This window comes from Quercus lobata, chromosome 8 (assembly GCF_001633185.2).
Source record: "Quercus lobata isolate SW786 chromosome 8, ValleyOak3.0 Primary Assembly, whole genome shotgun sequence".
Classification (NCBI taxonomy): domain Eukaryota; kingdom Viridiplantae; phylum Streptophyta; class Magnoliopsida; order Fagales; family Fagaceae; genus Quercus; species Quercus lobata.
Window position 1 is genome coordinate 17,753,894 of NC_044911.1, and position 22,204 is coordinate 17,776,097.

Sequence of the window (22,204 nt, forward strand, 5' to 3'; positions counted from 1 at the left end):
GCTGAGAGTTGTTGCAAATTTGGAAATTGGGTCGTTTTGATTACCCATGGATTTTGCAGATATTTACTAATTTGGTATGTTCTTTACTAAATCTTGTCTAATTTCCCTTTGTACCCTTCTCTTCTTCTTTTTTTTGATAAACTACTCCTTTTCTTTTTTGGGCAATCAGTTTGTTTTTGTTATTAATACGTGTTTTGATGAGGTGTAGGATGAAATTAAAGATGTTTTTGTTCATCTTATAGCTTATGTATATTTTTAAAATGGCAAAACTTAAGTATAGGTACAATGTCTTAGGTTCTGAAATTTAAGAAACAACACTTAAAATACTGTGTTTTATCATTTTTAAATTATATAAAACTGTACTTTTGTTGAATTTCTTTTTTTTAAGGTTAATAACACAATCCATGACCATTAGTACTAAGCTATAAACCTATGAGATAAGGTGTTTGGTTTGTGTTTTTAAACAACAATTTTCAGTTTTTAAACAATATTACATGTATTTTCACACACTTTTTCACCCATACGTATTTCCACAAATGTTTTCAAATAACAACTTTCAATTTTTAAACACATGTACCAAACGAACTTCAGATTTTTACGGTTTCTTTTTTAAAATTCAAATTTTTCATTTGAACATTAAAATCGGACAAGCCAAATAGCAGTTACATCAAAAATGATCAAAAGCTACCTCTGGAGGATGGGTTGTATGAAACTATAAATAACAAAATCTTCTACCTGTTGCCTCTTTTGGCAAGTGCGTGAGCTGCTTTATTGCTTTGCATTATTCAAGAAAATAGTGTGATACATACAGCAGTTTTCTATTTTCCATAATTTCACATGTTAATAATATTTTACATAAATGTTTCATGTTTGAAGAAGCATTAAAATCGTTATGTTATTTCTTACCGCAAGAAAAGGATTAGAATAGGATAAATTAATTGAATAACTCGAAATTAAACTCTATATCTGTCTTTATTTTTCCTCTCAAGAAAAGTATTTATCTGTCTTGCAAAGTTGGAAATGTAGCATTAAACATCAATGCAGCAGTACTATATTAATCTTTGAAGAAAGGAATGAGAGCTTAAGGCAATGAAGGTAGCAAGGATATTATGAGAAATGAGGAGTATAAACTATTCTTGAAATTAGGTGATTAAATTAATTAATGTAATGATGACCTTTAGCTTAGTAGTTATTATGACATGTTGATTTTTGTGTTTATCACTTATTACCATTGCTTCACTACTCAAAAAGTTCATTTTCAATTTGTATTTTTGGAGATGGAATCAATTTATTCTTCTAACAAATTGAAGGATTAATGTAGTTTTATAATGAATAAGTTATTAACCATCACTTCAATTATATTATGGTTTTATTTTTTCTTATAACAAAATAGAAGAGGGGGAATTCAAACCCAAGTCCCCACATGAGAGAAATTTGAAAAATGTTATTGAACCATAAGTCTCTTAACAATTAGATTATGGTAATTATGAATCAAACCTACTCATTTACTATAAATTTAAAATGACGTTATGTTTCTTTTCCTTATTATAATTAGTGTGTAGCCTTGTACATATGTACGAATACAATTAAAAACAATCACAATTATACATAATATGAGCTTACTATGGAGATTTGATTAACGATATTTGACCCCATAGGTCGAAGGCTGGACATTTGGAGCCACCATTTATTTTAATTGAAAGAAATATAATAAGAAAACTATAATGTAAAAAATAAATCACATTATTAATTAAAAATATATATTTACATTTCATTGAATATAAAAAAAAATATAGAAGTAAAATATCATGGACTTGAACTTAGGTAAAATTTAAGAAAAATACATGGCTAAATATCCTTGTTGCATTATTAAAATAAATGAAAATTATATGATAAAGTCTAATCTAAGAACCATTGATCTAAGATTAAGGACTAATTTATGAAGTAGAAAGGTGTTAGCCACCTACTCCAACAAATGTAATCAACCTTCTAAAGTATGGTAACAATCACCGTGACATGCCACCCAATCGTCCAACATGTATTACTAATAATAACAAACAAATAATCAACGTGTCATTCATTAAACTTGGACTGACATCTAGGTTCTTGAAAAGAAAAAGAAAAAAAAAAAAAAAAGTGTTTTGAACATGTAAACGTTTGAAATTTAGAATTAGAATTTAGCATGCTTGATCCTAATTTAGTCCATATTATCAGAGACCAGCAAAATTTTAACCGTTTGGAAGCAAGAATAAAGATTAAACAACCAAAAGTTTGAAAAATTCTACCTATTGACTTAGGGTTAGATAGATGATTCTAACACTAAATGTTTGTGTTTAGGATAAATCCGGTAGTTATTTAGTATGATTTTAAGCCTTGGAGAGCGGGGAATTCAAGCAATTGAGGGTTCCTGAAAGATTTCTTTGGTTTTCCAATAATTTGTGTGCTTTGAACGGTAAACCCCCCCTATTTATAGAGGAGGAGGAAAGGTTTTGGTTGATGAGTTTGAGTGAGACTCAAAGTCCCCAATACTTAAATATATAGAATATCAAGTCAAAAAGCTTCACAAGATGAATTGAGAAAAAAAAATTCATAAAATGGCAAATTTGGAGTTTGAAGAATACAAATAAAATGATCTATTCCACTTTTTATGTTCGACTTTAGGGTATGTTTGGTTGGGATGAAAACAGGAAGAATGAAAAATAGGAAGAGGAAAATAGGGTGTAAAATGACATTTTTCACTGTTTGGTTGAGAGGAAGAGGGGGAGAGAAAAGTGGTGGGGCCCACAAGTTTTCTCTCCTCCACCTTCAAAATACAATCTCTCCAAATTGGAGAGAAAATTGGAGTGAAAAGTGGGAAAAATATTTGAACAAAACTGCCCCACCTTTTTTTATGTTTCTGGCTCTCTTTTTTTTCTTCCTTTTTTTCCTTTGACTTTTCCTTTGTAACGTTGGCTTTTCGTTTTTTCTTTTTTCTTTCTTTGGTTTTGTCAGGTGGTGGGTTCTTCTTCTTTTTTTTTTTTAATTTTTTTTTATTATTTTTTTAAGAAAACACTTTTGGATGATTTCTTATGCTATTTTTTGAAATGTCCACTTTCATCTATACAAAATTTTTTTAAAAAGTATAATGCATTATTTTTTGTTTTATTTAAGAGGAACATGATGGTAAATTTATACAAACTTTATTTTCAACCAAACCAAAAAATTTTCCATCCTTCCACTTTTCCACCCTCTCAACCAAACACAAATAAGGAAAACTAAAAATTTTTCTATTCTCCCACTTTTCCATCCTCCCTCTTTTTTCTATCCTCTCAATTTTCCATCCTCCCAACCAAACGGACCCTTATACTCCACCAATTATAACTTATCATGTATTTATTTGACTTTATTTATTAAAAAAAATTAAAATGAAAAAATAATAATAATAATAATAATAAACACATGGCATACTACGATTGGTGAAATATAAAATGGAACTTGTGGGGACTACGGCCCAAAATAACAGGTATTGTGGGGACTATGGCCCAAAATAACAGGTTGGGCCTTGGACCCGTCTGAGGACACCAACCCATCCGAGGAGTTAACGTGGCTTAAGCAACTCACGTTAAACATCACTGGAAACAAAGAAAACAGGTCCGAGGAGGAATTTCTCCTCGGACACTGAAAATCCGAGGCGAAAGGACATCCCAGGCACTAAAGCCCATCCCCTAAATACGTGAAAAGGAAGGAAACACAAAATATTTGAGCAAAAGCTGCCACCGCCACATTGAATGCACTACAGCTACTTTACTGAACAGTGCTACCTTGGCTACCGCAACTCACAAAAAATTGAAAGAGGTGTCTGATGGGACAGATGCTCAAGTGGAGGTTTAGATAATCGACAAGTGTAAAGCCTAAATGATAGGAAAATGCCTATATAATGTGTAAAATGCCCCATAAGAGGGGGACGGAAAAAGGAGGAGAGAGAACTGTAGCATGCAAAGGAACCCCACTGCATTGATTCGTATATACAAAATAAGTGTTTAGCTCTATCAGATGGTGTGGTCTTTCAATATAATGGCCTTTGTTCTTGTTCATGTGTTACTTTATTCCATGCAATACCCCGTTTAACTTACTAAAACCTAGTTCTTTGATCCATACTCTACAAAAAATTCATTGTGTTGGGCTTTTTGGACCAAGACTCACAAAATAGGGGTTTGGGCTCCAAAATCGTGTCCCTACATAACTCAAAAAATAATACAAAGGATTTGTATTCAAAGTTTAAGTGGCAAGTTTTGATTGGCACTCAAAGCCAGGAATAGCAGTTGGACCCTGAGTGCTAGTTTGACTCTTTGACTTTATTTTATTTGTGATTTTGACGGGTTTTATTTATTTATAGTTTTATCCAACTTTGGAACACAAAATATACCCTTTTTAGGTTCAAATGATGCTAGTGGATCTCTAATAAGTATCTAATCTTAATATATACTTATTTGTAAAAAAATTAATTAAAATACAAAAAACTTGATTATTAATCCATTAGAATCAAACAATTCCATGCTTATCAGGTGCACCCTTGTTCTAAGCCTAGATAAATGGATTAGGACACATTTTTAATCATAAGTAATCATTTAAATGGCCGATCACAATTAATTAATCACAATCACACTTGTCTAGTTCTAATCATAGGATGCATATACATCGATTTAACTATATCTTTTAATTTGGTGGTCTGATTTAAGCATATGATATATTATTTTGATTGTTATGACTTCTAAATTTATTTTCAATGAAATTTTTGAAAATCCATGATCAAAATTATGGGGTTTTCCCTTGGATAAAATTGCTAGGCCCTTACCCTTGATAATAAGGCCCCAAAATTTTGAGTTAAAAAAAATCCAATCTAATTGCAATCCTAACTTGCTTATTAAAACAAAATGTTGTAAGTGTCCCAAATCATGATTGATGATTAACTTCTGCCAATAGTTTAAGGCCTTGAATTTTGTAATTCACTCTCCCACACGATAAATTGTTAACATTTTAGAACGTATGGAGAGGATAAAACTCACGTCAGAGGAAGGGGAAGCAATCACTATCCGACCAGTCCATCGAGTTAGGACACTTGCAGAACATTCACTTAGTGTTATAGGAAAGTTTCTCACCCCTCGACCACTTAACCAAAGAGAAACAAAGGATTTGTTGCGGTCGGTGTGGAAAATGGGGAACGATTTGAAGATGGTGGACGTTGGAGATGGCTTAATCCAATTTAAGTTTACCATGGAAAGCCAATTGAGATGGGTTATGAATAATGGATCGTGGAGTTTTGACGATCAGCTTCTGGTGCTCAGAAGATGGGAAAAGGCATGACGGCGAGGTCAATGTCTTTTCTAGTCTTACCAATTTGGGTTCAGGTTTGGGGACTACCATTTGACCTCATAAATGAAGAAGTAGGCCAAGATATTGGGAGTGGTCTAGGCCATGTGGTGGAGGTGGATTGTAAGGCCATTGCATCCGACCAAGCACTTTTCTTAAGGATCCGTATTGAAATTTCATTGACCAAACCTATTCGTCATGGGGCTCCTATTATCAGTTTGGAGGGAGACGAAGTTAGGGTCGCCTTTAAATATGAGCGACTCGTAAGACTGTGCTACAACTGTGGCATGTTGGGCCACGAGGTATAGGACTGTTCAAAGGAGAAAATACATGAAGGGGGCAAGCTCCCTTACGTGGAATGGTTGTGAGCAAGACAGGAGGAAGCTTGATAGTTTAGGGAGGAAGCCACCCAGTCCACCCAACCGACGCGAAACCAAAACGGACAAAACACATGCTAGGGGTCCGCCACAGCCAGAACCAAACCAGGGAGTTATTTCAGAAGTTATTGCACAGCATGACAAGCCCGAAAATCAAGGAACTGAAATGGAAAGGCTTATTAATGTTGAAACGGTAGCTTTAAATCCCATTGATATGAAGAATAATAGCAACATCAATAAGTCCAAAATTCTTGGGATTGATCTAATTAGTGTCCCTATTGATTACATAATTGAAGCAATATCTGATAAGGAGTTAAAGACTAGCAAACGCACGTCTCTGTTAAGGGGTCACGTGAGACAACTAAGGAGTTTTATACACCATGTGACTCAGTAAAGTCGAGGAAGGGGAAAAAAATAACTCGCAGAACACGAACTGATATGGTACTGGACTCTCTGATTGGACTGAGTTTCGCAAGCAAGAAACGGGCACACAATGACAAACCTAAGGAGGATTCGGAGATGGAGGAGATTGACAGAAAAAGGCTTAGGATTTTGGCCGGCAACACAAAATCATCATACCCAACGGTGGAGGCTGCGATACAGCCCCACCGATCACAATGAATATCCTCAGTTGGAACTACTGGGGGCTTGGGAACCCTCGAGCAGTAAAAATTCTCTCGCATCTTGTGAGAGGTAAAGCGCCCAAGGTTCTGTTTCTCATGGAGACCAAAAAATTGGTGGAGGAGATGAGAAATATGAAAGAAAACCTACAGTATCAAGTAGTTTTTACAATTCTTAGTTTGGGGAGGAGCGGTGGATTGGCAATGTTTTGGAAGGAAGAAATCGACTTGCATGTTCAAACCTTTTCCCATAATCACATTGATGCCATTGTGTTCAGCCCCATGGGTCCCCCTTAGAGAATAATAGGTTTCTATGGCCAACCAGACTGATCTCATCATCATGAAACTTGGAGTTTGTTGTGGCATCTCCACTCTCGATACTCAATGCCATGGATATGTATCGGGGACTACAATGAGATTTTATCATCGGAGGAGAAACAAGGTAGATTACCTAAATCACATACCTTTATGCAAGCTTTCAAAACTGCTCTGCTCCATTGTAACTTGATTGACCTTAGGTATGTTGGAAACATCTTCACCTGGAATAATGGACGGCATGACGACGCATATGTCCAACAACAACTAGACTATGCTTGTGCAACAATTGAATGGAGGGATCTTTTCCCTCACTACCGAGTCACACACCTTCAGGTTTCTTACTCTGATCACGACCAAATATTCCTCACTACTCATGGCCCAAATAATTTTGTTCGTAGTAAAAAAATTCCCCATAAGTTTGAGGAAAAATGGGCAGCACACCCTGAGTGTGAATGGGTCATTTAAGAAGCCTGGAACCGGTCTAATCCTCATGGCAGTCCGATGTTTAGGCTATTTGAAAAAATTAAAAATTGCAAGACTTCATTGATGGGTTGGTCACAGTTTGCTTTTGGAAATACTAAAGCAAAAATTGAGGAGAAGCATAAGCAATTGGAGGACTTAACGCGTCAAAATCATGGAGATCAGGTGGAAAGGATCAAAATGGTTAGAGGAGAAATAAACAGGTTGTTACCAGGAGGAAGTAGCCTGGAGACAATGATCAAGGGCAATTTGGTTACCAGTAGGGGACAAAAATACAAAATTTTTCCACCAAATGGCAAGTCAACAAAGAAGAAAAAAAAATTAGATTATGGGGGTATTCAACGATGTAGGTAGCTGGTGTACTAAAGAAAATGAGATTGCAGCAGTGGCAGATAATTATTTCAAAACGCTATTTACAACGACACATACAGATAATGCAAATATGGAGGTTGTGCTCGACTCAATGGACAAACGGGTTACAGCTAATATGAACCATATTTTATTACAACCTTACATTGCTAGTGAGGTTAAACGAGCTCTCTTCCAGATGCATCCTTCAAAGTCACCAGGTCCTAATGGTATATCCCCTTTCTTCTTCCAAAAATATTGGCATATAGTTGGACTTGATGTTATTGAAGCTATTTTGTATGTACTAAATTCGGGTCACCTATTGCACAAAATGAATTACACCTATATTGTGTTGATCCAAAAAAAAAAAAATGATCCCCAATACCTCTTGGAGTTCCGTCCCATTAGTTTGGGCAATGTGATTTCACGTATATATTCCAAAGTTCTTGCTAACCAACTTAAAATTATTTTACCAAAAATGATATCTGATGTTCAGAGTGCTTTTGTGCCAGATAGACTGATCATAGATAATACAACTGTAGCTTTTGAGGTGTTGCATAGGATGCAGAATCGTAGGAGGGGAAAAATGGTCAGATGGCAATAAAGCTAGATATAAGTAAGGCGTATAATAGGGTGGAATGAGACTTCCTTGAAAAAATGATGCTATACTTGGGCTTGGATGAACAATGGGTATATTTGGCAATGGAAACTGTCACCACGGCTTCATACTTCGTGCTTATCAATGGAGAGCCTAGAGGCTTCATTAACCCATCTAGGGGAATTAAATAGGACGACCATTTATCACCTTATTTGTTTCTAATGTATGTAGAGGGTATGTCAGCCATGTTGTGAAGGGTGGAGGAGAGGAAGCAATTACAAGGTATCTTATCATGTAGGAATGGAGTCTAGATTTCTCACCTGCTATTTGCTGATGACAGCTTGCTATTTTGCCAAGCATCAATTGAGGAATGCCAGTAGCTAATAACCATCCTTGAGCAATATGAGAGGGCATCAGGTCAAGCAATAAACAGGGATAAAACATCTCTATTCTTCAGTAAAAATACAAGGGCAGAGGTTTGAGATACAATACAAGGTATATTAGGAGCTCAAGTCATGACTGATTGTGAAAAATATCTTGGGTTACTCATGGTGGTTGGCAAATCCAAGGTACATACCTTCAGGGGCTAAAGGAAAAAAATGACAAAGCGGGTGCTAAGGTGGAAGGAGAAGTATATCTCAAAAGCAGGACGGGAGATACTGATTAAAATAGTGGCTCAAGCAATTCCTACGTATACAATGGGCATTTTCAAAATCCCAATGACCTTGTGTGACGATATTAATTCAACCTTTGCAAAATATTGGTGGGGGCAGACAAAGGATGATAAAAAAATTCATTGGATCAATTGGAATAAACTTTGTAGCCCAAAAACAAATCTAGGAATGAGTTTTAGAGATATCCATGCTTTCAACTTAGCTATGCTAGCTAAACAAGCTTGGAGATTGATAAAACACACTCATTCACTATTTTATAAGGTGTACAAAGCTCGATACTTTCCGAATTTCTCTTTCATGGAGGCTGAACTTGGGAGTAATCCATCGTATGTGTGGCGAAGTTTACTCATGGCTAGAGAAATTATCCGGAAGGGCACTAGATGGTGGGTTGGGGATGGGCGCCACATTGAGGTGGCTGCCCATAAATGGTTAGCTTATGATCCTATCTTTCTGGGTTCTCCTCCAAATCGGCTCTTTGTTAGGGACCTCATTGATGAAGACACCAAACAGTGGGACCATGAAAAAATTCAACCCTTGTTTGCTCCATCAACTCGACAAGAGATCCTGGCAGTACCCTTGAACTATTTGAATTCCAGTGATGAATTAGTATGGAAGGAAAATAGCGCCCAAAACTTCACAATGAAGACAGCCTATAAAAGTGCTCTTGGACTCAAAAATCAAGCACAAGGTGAGCACTCACAAGCATGGCAATATGGCAGACTTTGGAAGAAGGTGTGGAAATTAAATGTGCCCCCTAAGGTCTGGACCCTTCTGTGGAGGGCTTGTTCAAACATCCTACCCACAAAAGACAACTTGCAGCTCCGTAAAGTGAAGGTCGAAACGCGATGCCAAATTTGCCACCAACACTTAGAGACCCCCTGTGTTGTGGGAGTGCCCTTTTGTTAGGAATGTCTGGTCCATGGCAAGTAGACTAATTCAGACGTGTTCGAACAATGTATCAGACTTCTTCAAATTGTTTTGGACTATGGTAACTAGACTGAACCAGCAAGACCATAAGACTTGGGCAGTTATCGTGTGGGCTCTATGGAATGCACAGAACAAATTCTACTTCGAAAGGACTCAACTTCAGCCAAGGCACATCTACGATGCTGCGTCAGGTCTCCTAACAGATTACCAGCACCTCATGGCAGCCCAAACAATTTGAGTATACTCTATTCTAGTGTGTCGTTTCACTGTTGTATGTTTTACTCGTGGCCTTTGTTTCATTGACCTGTGTTTTACTTGTCGGGGTCCACTGTGTATGCTATATAGTCCAGCTTGTAATATTTGCTATCTCAATAAAGCTTTCTATCTTTGATCTAAAAAAAAAAACATTTTAGCCATGAAATCTCTTACATGGCTAGACACCAAAGTCTCTCTCTCTCTCTCTCTCTCATGCAAACACACATGACACCCAATCAAAATTGAAAATTATAGTCCATTTGGATACAGCTGAAAACTGAAAACACTGTAGCAAAATAATTTTTAAATGTGTGAATAGTACCGTGGAACCCATTTTTATGAAAAAATTGCTAGAAAGTGAAGCTTGTGGGTCCTGTCACGAGAGAAAAGTCAACAATCACGGCTTTAAAAAAAAAAAAAAGGCAAAATGTGGACTTGGGAAGCGCAAAACATGCTTCCCAAATGCACACTTAGATTTAAAATTTTTTTCCACTAGCAAAGGAAAATCTTTTTTTTTTTAATAAAACAAATCTATTTTTTGTTAAATTTTACACCTAAATATATATATATATATATATATAAATCTTATGTGAAATTCATTTTGGTTTAGTTAGAATTGATTCATCAAGTTATATGTTGAATCCATCTTTGCTTAAGCATGTTAAGGTTATTGGGTGATTCTATTGTTAAGTGAAATTGCAATATTTTCCTTCACAAATTAGACTGCATTTTTCTATGGTTTAACTTTTGTTGCATTCCTATCCTATTATATATATATATTTTTTTTTTCTTTTTTTGTAAAAAGTGTTTCTTTTAATTGAAAATATTTTTGAATTATATATTTATTATATAAAAATAAATCTACATATGAAAAATTTAGAGAGAGAGAGAGAGAGATAATAATAATTAATTGAATATCAAACATAAATGCTTGATGATTTTGTTATTAGCAAGAAATATAGAAAATATAACATATTTTTTAGATAAAATTTTCACAAATGAACAAAAAAAAAAAATCATAAAAAAGATTTAGAAGACAATGAAATAATAGAAAATGACAATGAAAATGAAAATAATTACAATGACATTCAAACATGTAATATAACAATCCTTGATTATATAATTAAATTCTTTTCCATATGCATGTATCACTAACATAATTTGACTAACAATATTTGTACAATGTTTTTCAAAAGAAAATTTTCAAAATTTAAATTGATAAAATCATACTTGAAATTTTTTCTAAGTGACTATGTGAAATTAATTATATCACAAGAAGATTAAGTGAATTAATTATATTATCCATTAAAAAGTAAATGTTTTAATTAGTAATTGTGAATATTTAAAGAAAAAATGTTTTAAATAAAAAATATTAATACAAGAAGTTAAAAAGTATTTGATATATTTTGTTTTGCTTAAAAAATATCCATAATACTTAAAAAAAATCAATATCCTTATTACCTATGTAATATAAATTATAATTTCGTAAAAAAAAAAAATTAATATACTGCAATTTTTCATTTATATCTAAGCACAAGAAGATGAAAATCCAAGCACCACATATAGGAGGGCAATGTGGTCCCTCCCAGTAAATAAATACATAAATACATTGGATATAATAAGTTCTTAATTATGCCTTTTATACCTCAGTGGCACATATGTAAATATAGTATAGTCTAAGGGTAATATTTACTATTAATATTTTCGGATGTCGGACAAATAAAATAAAATAAATGGCACTAAGTCATAACTCATAACAGCCCTGTTTCAATCAACGTTCGAAGAATTAAAGGATAAGGAAAATGTGTTCTGTCACTGTGGGGCTATGCCTGAGCGCCTCTTCTTTTTAATTTTGTTTATGCGGACAAAAGTGCTTTGAAATTTTAATTTTTTTTTAATGAAAATGACCTTTAAGAATAAAGATTGTGACATATACAAAAAATTATACCAAAGTCAAAATTTGTTAAACGTGACATTGTAATATTGGAGGGAACTTTGAATTATTGGCAACCAATTGCAATAGCACCCTTTTTATTAAGGGAGTTTTGTATGAATAGGTAATGAAAAAAATTATTTGCATTATAGGGTGTTCTATAGATAAGATTGGAATCAGAATTCAATAATATTCTGTATGTCCTAAATTTTTGTTCTTTATTTTATTTTTGGAATGTCCCAAAATATAGTTATCTTTAAAAAGTTAATAAATAAAAATGAGTTTCAGTTAGCTCAATTAGTAAAATATTTTATTGAAACTATCTCTAAACCAAAAAAAGTTAGTAGATAAATTTGCTAGATTACTGTTGACTTTAGTTAAAAAGTCATAAAATTCTTTTATTAAATTTTCGGTTCTCTATGTTATTTTTGGAATGTTCCAAAATATATTTATCTTCAAAATTTTAATAGATAACTAGCCTCTGAGCACACGCTCATGCGCGTGCTCAGAGGCTCTTCTATTTTTTGGGTAAAAGTTAATTTAGAACATTTATTATAATTTGAAATTACTACATTTTTTAATCACAAAAAAATCTAGGAGTGTGATGAAAAATTATTTCATCACACATAATACTCATCAGTATTTATTTATGACAGTGATCAAGTTGAATTTAATCATAAAATGTAGTGATTTAATCCTAAAATTTAGTAATGTAGTACACATCCATAATAAAAAGTTAAAAAAGAAAAAGTACATGTTTAAAAATTTTGAATTAAACTATTTTTAAAAAAATCCCACATTCTATCCAGAAACACTACCCGACCACCCTTTTTTTTTTCAAATTCAAAGTTTAAAAATAATACACATTTGTGGATAACTACATGTACTGTTTTAATCCTAAAAGTTATCCACTTACTACACATCCATAACAAAAGTTAAAAAGAGTTTAAATTTCAAATATATTTCTTTTACGGTAAATGGATCAATTTTAATCCTAAAATGTAGTGTTTTAATCCTAATAGTTAGCCACTTACTGCACATCCATAACAAAAGTTAAAAATAGTTTAAATTTCAAAGATATCAGCTACCCTTAAAACTGAGAAAAGGTACGTAACATTTTTTATGAAGTAGTAAATTAATAATTACTATAAAAAAATGTAAATTGAATTTTACATAGAATTATACAAATGATAAATATAATTTATGTTACAAATAAATTTTTTACAAAAATTTCTTAGATAACAATCACTTCATGTGAGGCTTAAATTGAAGAGCAAGACTTAGGTACAGTACTTAGATACTGTTCCTTAGGTAACCTCACAGCAAGCTTTCAAAATAGAACCCCAAAAATCCTTCCTTTTTACATCTTCACTAACACAAAACAAAAAATCCCTCCTCTCCTTTACCAACCCGAAAATCCCAGGCACCATACAATTAAACGGATATAGATAAGCACTATGCTTATCTGATCCAATTCCAACACTAACACACTCAAAAGACTTCCTAATGTTAGGGATAATCATAAGTTAACCTCTTATTCAAAAGGGTAACAACTGAAAAGAAAAGATAAAGTGATCCACATCTAATATGAACTTTACAGGCCATAGAGTTTGTATGGCCGTGAGTAGAAGAAGCAGAATAGCAGCAAGGAGATTTTAAATAAAATTAAATTAAAAAAAACAACACCGAAAACAACATCCAAACAAAAACAAACGTGGATCTTGGATGCTTTTCATTTAACAAAAAAAAAAAAGAAGACAAAAAAAAAAAATTCCAAATTCACAAATAATATTATTTTACCATCAAGTAGGCATAACATTCAACATCAAACAACATTGTAAATAAGGCCAATTCATACAATAAGTAGTAACTTACCTTAGTAGCCCTGGTAATTCCCTACTTGATGTATCATCAAGCGTGTTCTGCATGGTTGCATCAAAAAACGTAGTAACAATTAGGACAACTATCAAACAATTCCAAACAATAGAATCATAGTTACACAGCCAACACCTCACCAATGAACTGAATGCGCAAATGAGATATATGTGTTAATAGGATAAGAGACCCACCACTGTTGAGAAATTTGACAAAATATAACATACTCTCGTCACGTTGATCTCTTGTTATGCAAAAATCCCAAAAACAGCAATGCCAATATACAATGTCTAAAAAATATGTAGAAAAAAATTGGATCAAAACACTCACCATCATTGTAGTGGCCATTAATCTAATGAAGAGGAAATAATAAGGACGGCCAACATGAGAGAGAATGAGGAAATTTTTGTCAAAAGTGAAGATCTATCTTCTTCTTCTTCTTCTTTTTTTTTAGAAGAAAATTGAAGAATTAGGAGAGTGCACTATTCATTGAATTTGTGTTTATGTCCGGGAGAGTGGGCTCCTTTTTTTTGGGCATTTTTGTTTGTGGGAGTTAAGATAGTAATTCACAATTATCTTAAATTCAACATGCTAAATAATTGGTAGTTTTCTTTTTGAAAAACTAAAATTTAGGACAATAGTTGGCAGTTTTTTTTTACATATTTATCCTCGTTGGTTTAAAACTTGTAAGGGAATAGGATGAGGGTACTTTGGACATCCAAAATGAGGAATCCAAATAGGGGAAACCCCTTAAATAATAGTATAAAAAATGAGTTCAAGTTAGCTCAACTGATAAAATCTCTTATCGAAACTATCTCTAAAAGAAAAGAAAAGAAATGTAAATGGATAAATTTTCTAAATTACTCCTGACCTTAGTTAAAAAAGTCATAACATTCTTTTATTATAGACTAAATTAATGAGAGTAGAATTCTTTAAAAAAAAAAAAGTTTTGAAATTTTTTATATTTTTAACTTGAAAAACCATTAAATAATGTTCCCTTAAAGAGTATAATTTCTTAAACAATACTAACAAAATGGGACAAGATGAGTGATTATTCTTTTTTATAAGAAGACATTAAGAAATTTTTCAATATTTTAAAAGCCATATAGGACTAGCCAGTTTCAGGGTTGATCAAAATCAGGAAAACCAACAAAAAAAACTAATCAGAATCGGGAACTGTTATCTTTTCCAGTTCTTTGACCGTTCCAATTTTTAAAACCGTGAGCTTTTTATTCATTTTGTATAATCAAGATTTAATTCTAAATATATTATTCAACAACTATAACCCACACATCAAAAAGTGTTTAAATATGGTACACACTCAAAAAGGACTTAACTCTTGAATATACAATTGGTTTAAATTATTTTTAATTTAGTAAATATTTAAGTTAAAAAAAAAAAAAAAAACTGGTTCAAAATTATACCAAATATATTCTCTTGAAAAATTCTAATAATTATGTGTGTGTATTTAACAATTAGTTTGTTTCTAAAAAAAAAAAAAAATTCCAATAAAAAAATTATATCGTATATAAGGTGATGGTGGTCCTCTTGGTAATTAAAAAATTAAAAGGAGTCATTAAGGTTTTAACTCCAGTATATGATTGTCCTCTGAGGCTGTGACTATGATGATGGACCTATAGAACAGTTATGAGTGTGGAATCATGTTCAATGGTTATGATAATCTAAGTGAATTCATTCCAATTATAATCAAATGAAAGGGGCTTTCTTAGGTATAAAATACAAGTACAAATTATATATATATATATATATATATTGTAAAGTATGCTATTAATTTAAATTATAAGAAGGTTTAGAATACTACTTAAGGATGTTTTCCCCTAAATATCGTACAAGTATGATGACTATATGATCAAAGAGGACATAATTCCCATAAATAAGTAAAAAAGAGAGGAGAGGCCTATAACAAAAAAAAAAAAAAAAAAAAAATTATATATATATATAACAAAAAAAAAAAAAAAAAAAAAATATATATATATATACACACACATAAAGAGAGAGAGAACATAATTTTTTTTTTTTAATAAAAAATTTGTTAAGGTGGCAACTGGCAAGTTTTGATCAGTAGAACACCATTTTCATCTAAATTTGTTGTTGATATTACTTTATTAATTATTAATCACAATATATCATCTTAACAATTGTAAAAAATATTTTTAATATTTTGTTTTTTTTTGTTTTCATAAATCAATAGTCGGGGGATTTGAAATTCAATGTTTTCAATGAATACACTAAGAAGTTCTAGTTAAGTTATCAAAATTTTGAAATTTTGTGTTACTTTACTTATTCATATGATAAAACATTAAAACTCATATTTAAATTTGTATTAAAAAAAGTTTGATAATTGAAGAATGAGAAATTTGAATTTTAGAGATAATACTAGACTCTTGACACCTGCTATTTAATATGGTTTATGTGACAACCTCAAGTTATGCAAATTTTATTCTATAAGGATGATATGTTCACATAATAGCTTTTTTTCTCCTTGATCTCTTTTAGTTCGTTATGAGAAATATTATATGTACAACATTTTCACAACATTTTGATAACAGATTTTAAGTGGCATGTTGTTACTAATAAGCAAAAAATTAATTTCAATGATACGTTCAAATTAAAACCAACAACTTAATTACCACTTAAAAGTTTTTATGAAAATATTGTCAATGTTACACTTTTTCATAGATTACATCCTGGGTGTTCACCAAACTGTATAAACCGCACAAACCGCACCAAAACTGCCCTCAAAATAGCATAACTGCACCGCACCGCAAGTAACAATACACCGCATCGCATGGTGTAACGCAATTTGCTGTTTTATAATAAGAAAAGCGCACAAACCACACCGCACCACACCCTCTCTATATATTAATATATTTATTTATTTTTAATATTAAATATATTATTAATAGTTTAATAACCCTAGTTTTAAAAAAAAAAAAGTTTGATAACCCTAACAAGTGTTGACTAGAAAAGCCAACCCAAAATAAAGAAAAATTAGCTAAATAATTTAAAACTTGGCCAAAACAAAAAATGGAAAATTTAGTTTTGGGATGGGTAGGAAATGCCCAAAATTTGAAAAATATACCAACTTCAAATCTCATCTTATATATAGCACTGCATATGTGACTGCAAAATGAGGTACAGTGCGATTATGATTTTGGTTAAACTCTAAACTGCACGTTTGCACCACACCGCACCGCACCGCATCACACATGTGACAGCAAAAATAAGATGCGGTGCAGTTATGATTTTAGCTAAACTGCACCGCAAAGTGCGGTGCTAAAAATGGCCTAAAACCGCACCGCACCACGAACACCCCTAGTTCATTACATTATTAGATTAGCGATAGCAAGACAAATGTTATAAACGACATCCATCCACTTGAGAGAAAATTATTAGGTACTCTCGAAGTACCATAAATATTGCGTAGTCCCCTTTCACATGAATGGTGAGTCCCATCATAAATTTAATTAGTGGGACCTAACATTCATATGAGAGGAGAGAGTATACATTTATGGTACTCTAGAAATACACAATAATTTCCCCTAATTGAGTTAATACTAGGTGTTTACGGTTGCATTTGTTTCGCTTGAAAACACTTTCAGGAAATTATTTTACACCCTTGTGTGTGTTTGGCAGCTACGAAAAATACGGTTAACGGAAAATCATTTCTGCTTTGGCTGTAAAATCACCCACTTTAGCCATAAAATCAATTACACCCTCATTTTACCTTCAAATGATTTCCAGGACTCATAAACACAGAGAGAGAGAGAGAGAGAGAGAGAGAGAGAGAGAGAGAGAGAGAGAGAGAGAGAGAGAGAGAGAGAGAGAGAGAGAGAGAGAGAGAGCACAGGGGTCCGAAACCCATCTCCCCTCAGCTCCACCCCACGCACCAACGAGAGAGACGTAGCTCCACCCCACACGTAGACGTTGGTCCAAGGTCCCCTACACTCCGACGAGCAGTGCCGCCGTACCCGATCCACTTAACCTCACCTCCGCCCACGTTGAGCTCTGCATGTACTTGATCCACCAAGGCAAAACTCTCCCTCACGTTGGTGAAGCCCATCTCACCTCTAACATCTCCGATCCGTCGCTCCCACGTCGCCACCAAAACAATTCTCTCAAACCCACCCTTTACAATACCCGATCCACCCAAGACCCATATCGATCTCGACCCACCCAAAACCGATCTCGTTGCCACCACTAAAGATCGTCGCCACCGCTGAAGACCAATCTCTCTTTCCCTCAATCTCTCAATCTTTCTCTCTTTGATCTCTGATTTTGTTGTTGTTGTTGTGGTGGTGTGGGCGGTGGTGTTTTGGTGGTTTTTGTGTTGTGTGGTGGTGGGTTTTGTGTGGATAGTGGTGGATTTTCTGTGGGTGGTGGTGTGTGGGTGGTGGTGGATTTTCTGATATAAAATTTGTTTGGAAGATGAGAAAATGGTTAAGAAAATGTGAAAAGTTTGTAAGAAAATAGCATTTTTAGAATGTTACCAAACACTGGAAATCGTTTTCCGGACTATTTTCCATTGCACACCCAAACACCTGGATTCTAATTTCCTTACAAGAATTCATTTTTAATGCAGTGTAGGCGTATAGAAGCAGAATTTAAAATACATAATTATTACAACTCTTCCACGAAACCTAAGTTTGACAAGAACACTAGGCTAGTAGGCAAAATAATAGAGAAAACATTTCTAACAAACTTTTATTAATCAACGCATAACATAATCAACCTCTCTTTAAAGAGTATTTATAGGAACATAATTTCTCCTACTCCTTTTAGGAAAAGAAATAATAAACCTACTTCTATTTGAGAAAGGAAAAACAATTTAACTAGGAAAAGAAAAACAATTAAAATCCTAATTCAACTAGGAAAAAAAATTTTAATTGAACTTATAAAAGCAAATAAATCCTAATTCCACTGGGAATAATAAAACAACATAAAATATTAAAATATTTTCTTCTCCCTTAACCGATCTGCATCAATTTTTTCTTGCATTCATTTTACACTCGAAATTCAATTTATATCGAACCAATCGCAGCCTATGTCTTAAATCCTGCATACGTGTCTTTAGTAGTATTAACTATTAATGCATTATTATTACATGACAAATAAACCGAGCGAACGTGACAACCTTCAGCCAAAACAAAAAAAAAAACCAAAGGAGCTAACGTAACGTGACAACCTCAAATTATCATTCCACTATCGTCTTGTGCTTTGAAATTTGAATAGATTCATTTTCAACAATCTTTTTTTGACTTTTTATTTTATTTTTATTTTTATTGCTGTTGTTGTTATTACTAATTATTATTATGGTTTTCTATTCTGTTTGTGCCCCCTCCCGCTTCGTAACTCTTTCTTCTTCTATTTTTTTTACGGAAATTTCTAAGTTTTTTGGTATTTAATAAAAAACAATAATAAAGTCAACGAAAATGAGGACCTTAACGGGCTTAATCAATAGAAAACTTTGCATTTTTAGTGGAAATTTTTGTTTCACTTTGCATGAGTAGAAAATGTTTTATGAAAGCTCAACAGTAAAAAAAAAAAAAATCACAAAACCTACATCTCGACAGCCTCCTCCCCTCAACACGGTCTCCATTGTTGCCTATCTTGACTCCTTTCATTGCCCGTAATATCGTCTCCCCCATTCTCCATTGTCCACGAGTCGAAGGAAGCCCATCCACAGAATTGCTATGTCGTTGTCTCATTCTTAAGCTTTGATCTCCTTTTCCTTCTTCACTCGCATTATCAAGTTTGGGTGCTGAGTTTGTGGCAATCGGGTTTGGATCAGAGCTTCTCGAGGTCCATGTAGGTCTAGAGACTAGAAGAGGTTCTCCTCGTCAAAGCTTGCCACAAAGAGCCCACTATCAAAGAACAAATTGAGGTCATTTGGAATTTGGAAATAGACCTCAAAGTAGGATTGTGTGCAGATCGGATTGAGTGGGTTGAGGGAGCAAATTTCAACCAAACAACCATTGGCGGTTGGAAAAATTCCAAACCATCGTTGACCTACAAAACTCCAAAAATGGTGTGTCAATTGAAAATTTTGGTTGTTTTGGCTTGGCGGATTAGACTAGTTTTAGTTATGTGTTGTACACTAAACTTTAAAAATTAACTGTTAAATTTAAATTGTATTTCATTTAAATCCTATAAATCATTTGAAGAAAAACATGGGAAGTAACCTACTATTTCATAAATCAACACAATTTTATTCATAACTATCTTACGTGAAAAATTGTGATTGACTGCATATCACTTTCAAATTGACTCAATACTCACAATCTGTCACATAAAACATATATAAATGTGTCAAAAATTGTATTTTTATTTTTATTTTAGTCATAGAATTTTTTATAACAATATGTATCAATCAAATGATAATTATTATTATTGATTCTCAAAAAAAAAAAAATGATAATTATTAGGGATGTTTATCTCACATTGGTTGTGTGTGTCTAGTGTCCGCTGTTTATAATCTCAGTCCACAATTACAAAGGTTAGACCCTTTTGTAGTTGTATTCTAGTTGTATAATGTATTATAAACCCGGTTTAAAATACTATTATTATTATTTTCGTGTGTGTTCTAATAAATATTACTGTTTACCCAAAAAAAGAAAAGAAAAGAAAATATGGATGCTTATCCCACATTAGTTGTGTGTGTCTAGTGTTTATAACCCCAGTTTACAACTACAAAAGTTATGCCATTTTGTAGTTGTACTTCTGATTATGTAATGTATTATAATCCGGTTTAAACCACTATTATTATTATTATTATTATTATTATTATTTTCATATGTGTTCTAATAAATACTACTGTTTACAAAAAAAAAAATTGATAATTACTACTCCACCACCACCACCAAGTCGATTTGACTTTATCACTAAACCACTCTTGACCTTACACAAGTCCTCCTCCACTCCTCCATTCGATGTAAACTACATATTAGACTGCTCATTTCACTGTTTGTTTTGGAAAACATTTGGTATTAAGTCAATGTCATCATATTTAAATTTCTGTGTGAGTTTGAAAAGTTTAAGTTTAGGAGTATTCTAAAGTCTAAGTTCAAGCTTTGTCTTTTACGATCCATTTGGATTGAGAGAGAGGGAGAGAGAGTAGAGTAAATTTAGTACAAAATTAGCTTTTTTTTAGCCAACACTACTCTACTCTTCCTCCTTCCCCTCTTCATCCAAACAGGCCATTAGTTTGATGAATATATCAGTTTGAATACTTGATTTAGTTAGCCACCTTTAAGCAAGAAGATGCTGGTTCCAACACACGTTGAACAAAAGGGCAGTAGTGGTTAATTATTTACACAACATTAATTAATTTGCTTCTATGGCAGCAATCATCGGCAGTCATCTATTTGGTGTGGTGTGCGTGTATAAAGCACTTTGTGAATATTATATATCTTCTAGACTTCAACATCAACTGCATTTTTTATAGGTGTTTGATACACACAAATATTTCACATTGTTACCTGCACCATAGGCTACAAATATTTTAATTTTTAATCATGGTCTTTTTTTTTTCCAATTTGTTTTTGACTTTTGCTCAACTTGTTAAGGTGATGAAAATATGATAAAAATAATATCATTTTTATATATGTTCATAATTGACACTACTTTTATTATGTAACAAGACCACAACAAGCCACTTAAGTAGTTGTGAAAAATTAAAATATAGATATATATTGAATAAAAAATACTTAAGAATAGCATTCTTTGGATGAAAAAGAAGGTAAAGAGAATACTAAATGAGGCCAGGTGGCCAACTATAACGAAAATTTCACTCGCACAACACTTTTCAAATGGAGAAATGATGACCAAGTTTGAATTATTAGTATGTTTTCAGGTAAGGATAATTCGGTAATTTGAATTACTTCAATCACAAATCAAGAATTTTAATAAATTAATTGAAGGAAAATTATCATAACGGTAATGTGGCCCCCCCATGATTAGGGTGGAAAAGGAGGGCGGCAGATGAATAAATCAAGAGCAATGTAATGACACAAAAAATTTCACAATTTTTGTTACAACTCGTCATGTGAGAGCTATGAATGGTTAAGGTGTAAACTCACCATTTGACCTCTACTATTCATAGCTTGCCGTATGATGAGTTGTGCCAATAATTGTGAGAATTTTTTTTGTTTCCTTAGCAAGTTGTAACAAATCAGAAGCAACAAGAAAAGCCACTTTTTTCTCTGGTTGGTCTGAATGAGCAAAACCCACCTAATCCCCGGGGGCATTGGAACTTAATGCTTGGTCTTTTTCTCTGTTTTTTTCCCAATTTCATTGCTAAAACACCTTTTGGTTGCTGTGATATTGTGACCCCATTATATTTTTTGTTCAGCAAAAAGAAGATATTGTGACCCCGCATGGTTTGGTTGCATACTTGCATAACAAATGCTTAGTATGATTGCATGGTTAGA

General features: G+C 33.0%; 1 protein-coding gene across 1 annotated transcript; it reads left to right on the forward strand.

Annotated features, from left to right (window-relative positions):
• Positions 1 to 5,025: 5,025 nt before the first annotated feature.
• On the forward strand, positions 5,026 to 5,657 carry LOC115956526. Its single transcript, XM_031074875.1, has 2 exons — positions 5,026 to 5,316; positions 5,388 to 5,657. The coding sequence occupies exons 1-2, from the start codon at positions 5,026 to 5,028 to the stop codon at positions 5,655 to 5,657; spliced, it is 561 nt and encodes a 186-aa protein (XP_030930735.1).
• Positions 5,658 to 22,204: the final 16,547 nt, after the last annotated feature.

Coding starts and splice junctions, on each gene's coding strand:
- LOC115956526 (XM_031074875.1), top strand. CDS start 5,026: ATGGAGAGGATAAAACTCACGTCAGAGGAAGGGGAAGCAATCACTATC. Junction 5,317..5,387: donor GTTTTGACGATCAGCTTCTG/GTGCTCAGAAGA, acceptor ATTTGGGTTCAG/GTTTGGGGACTACCATTTGA.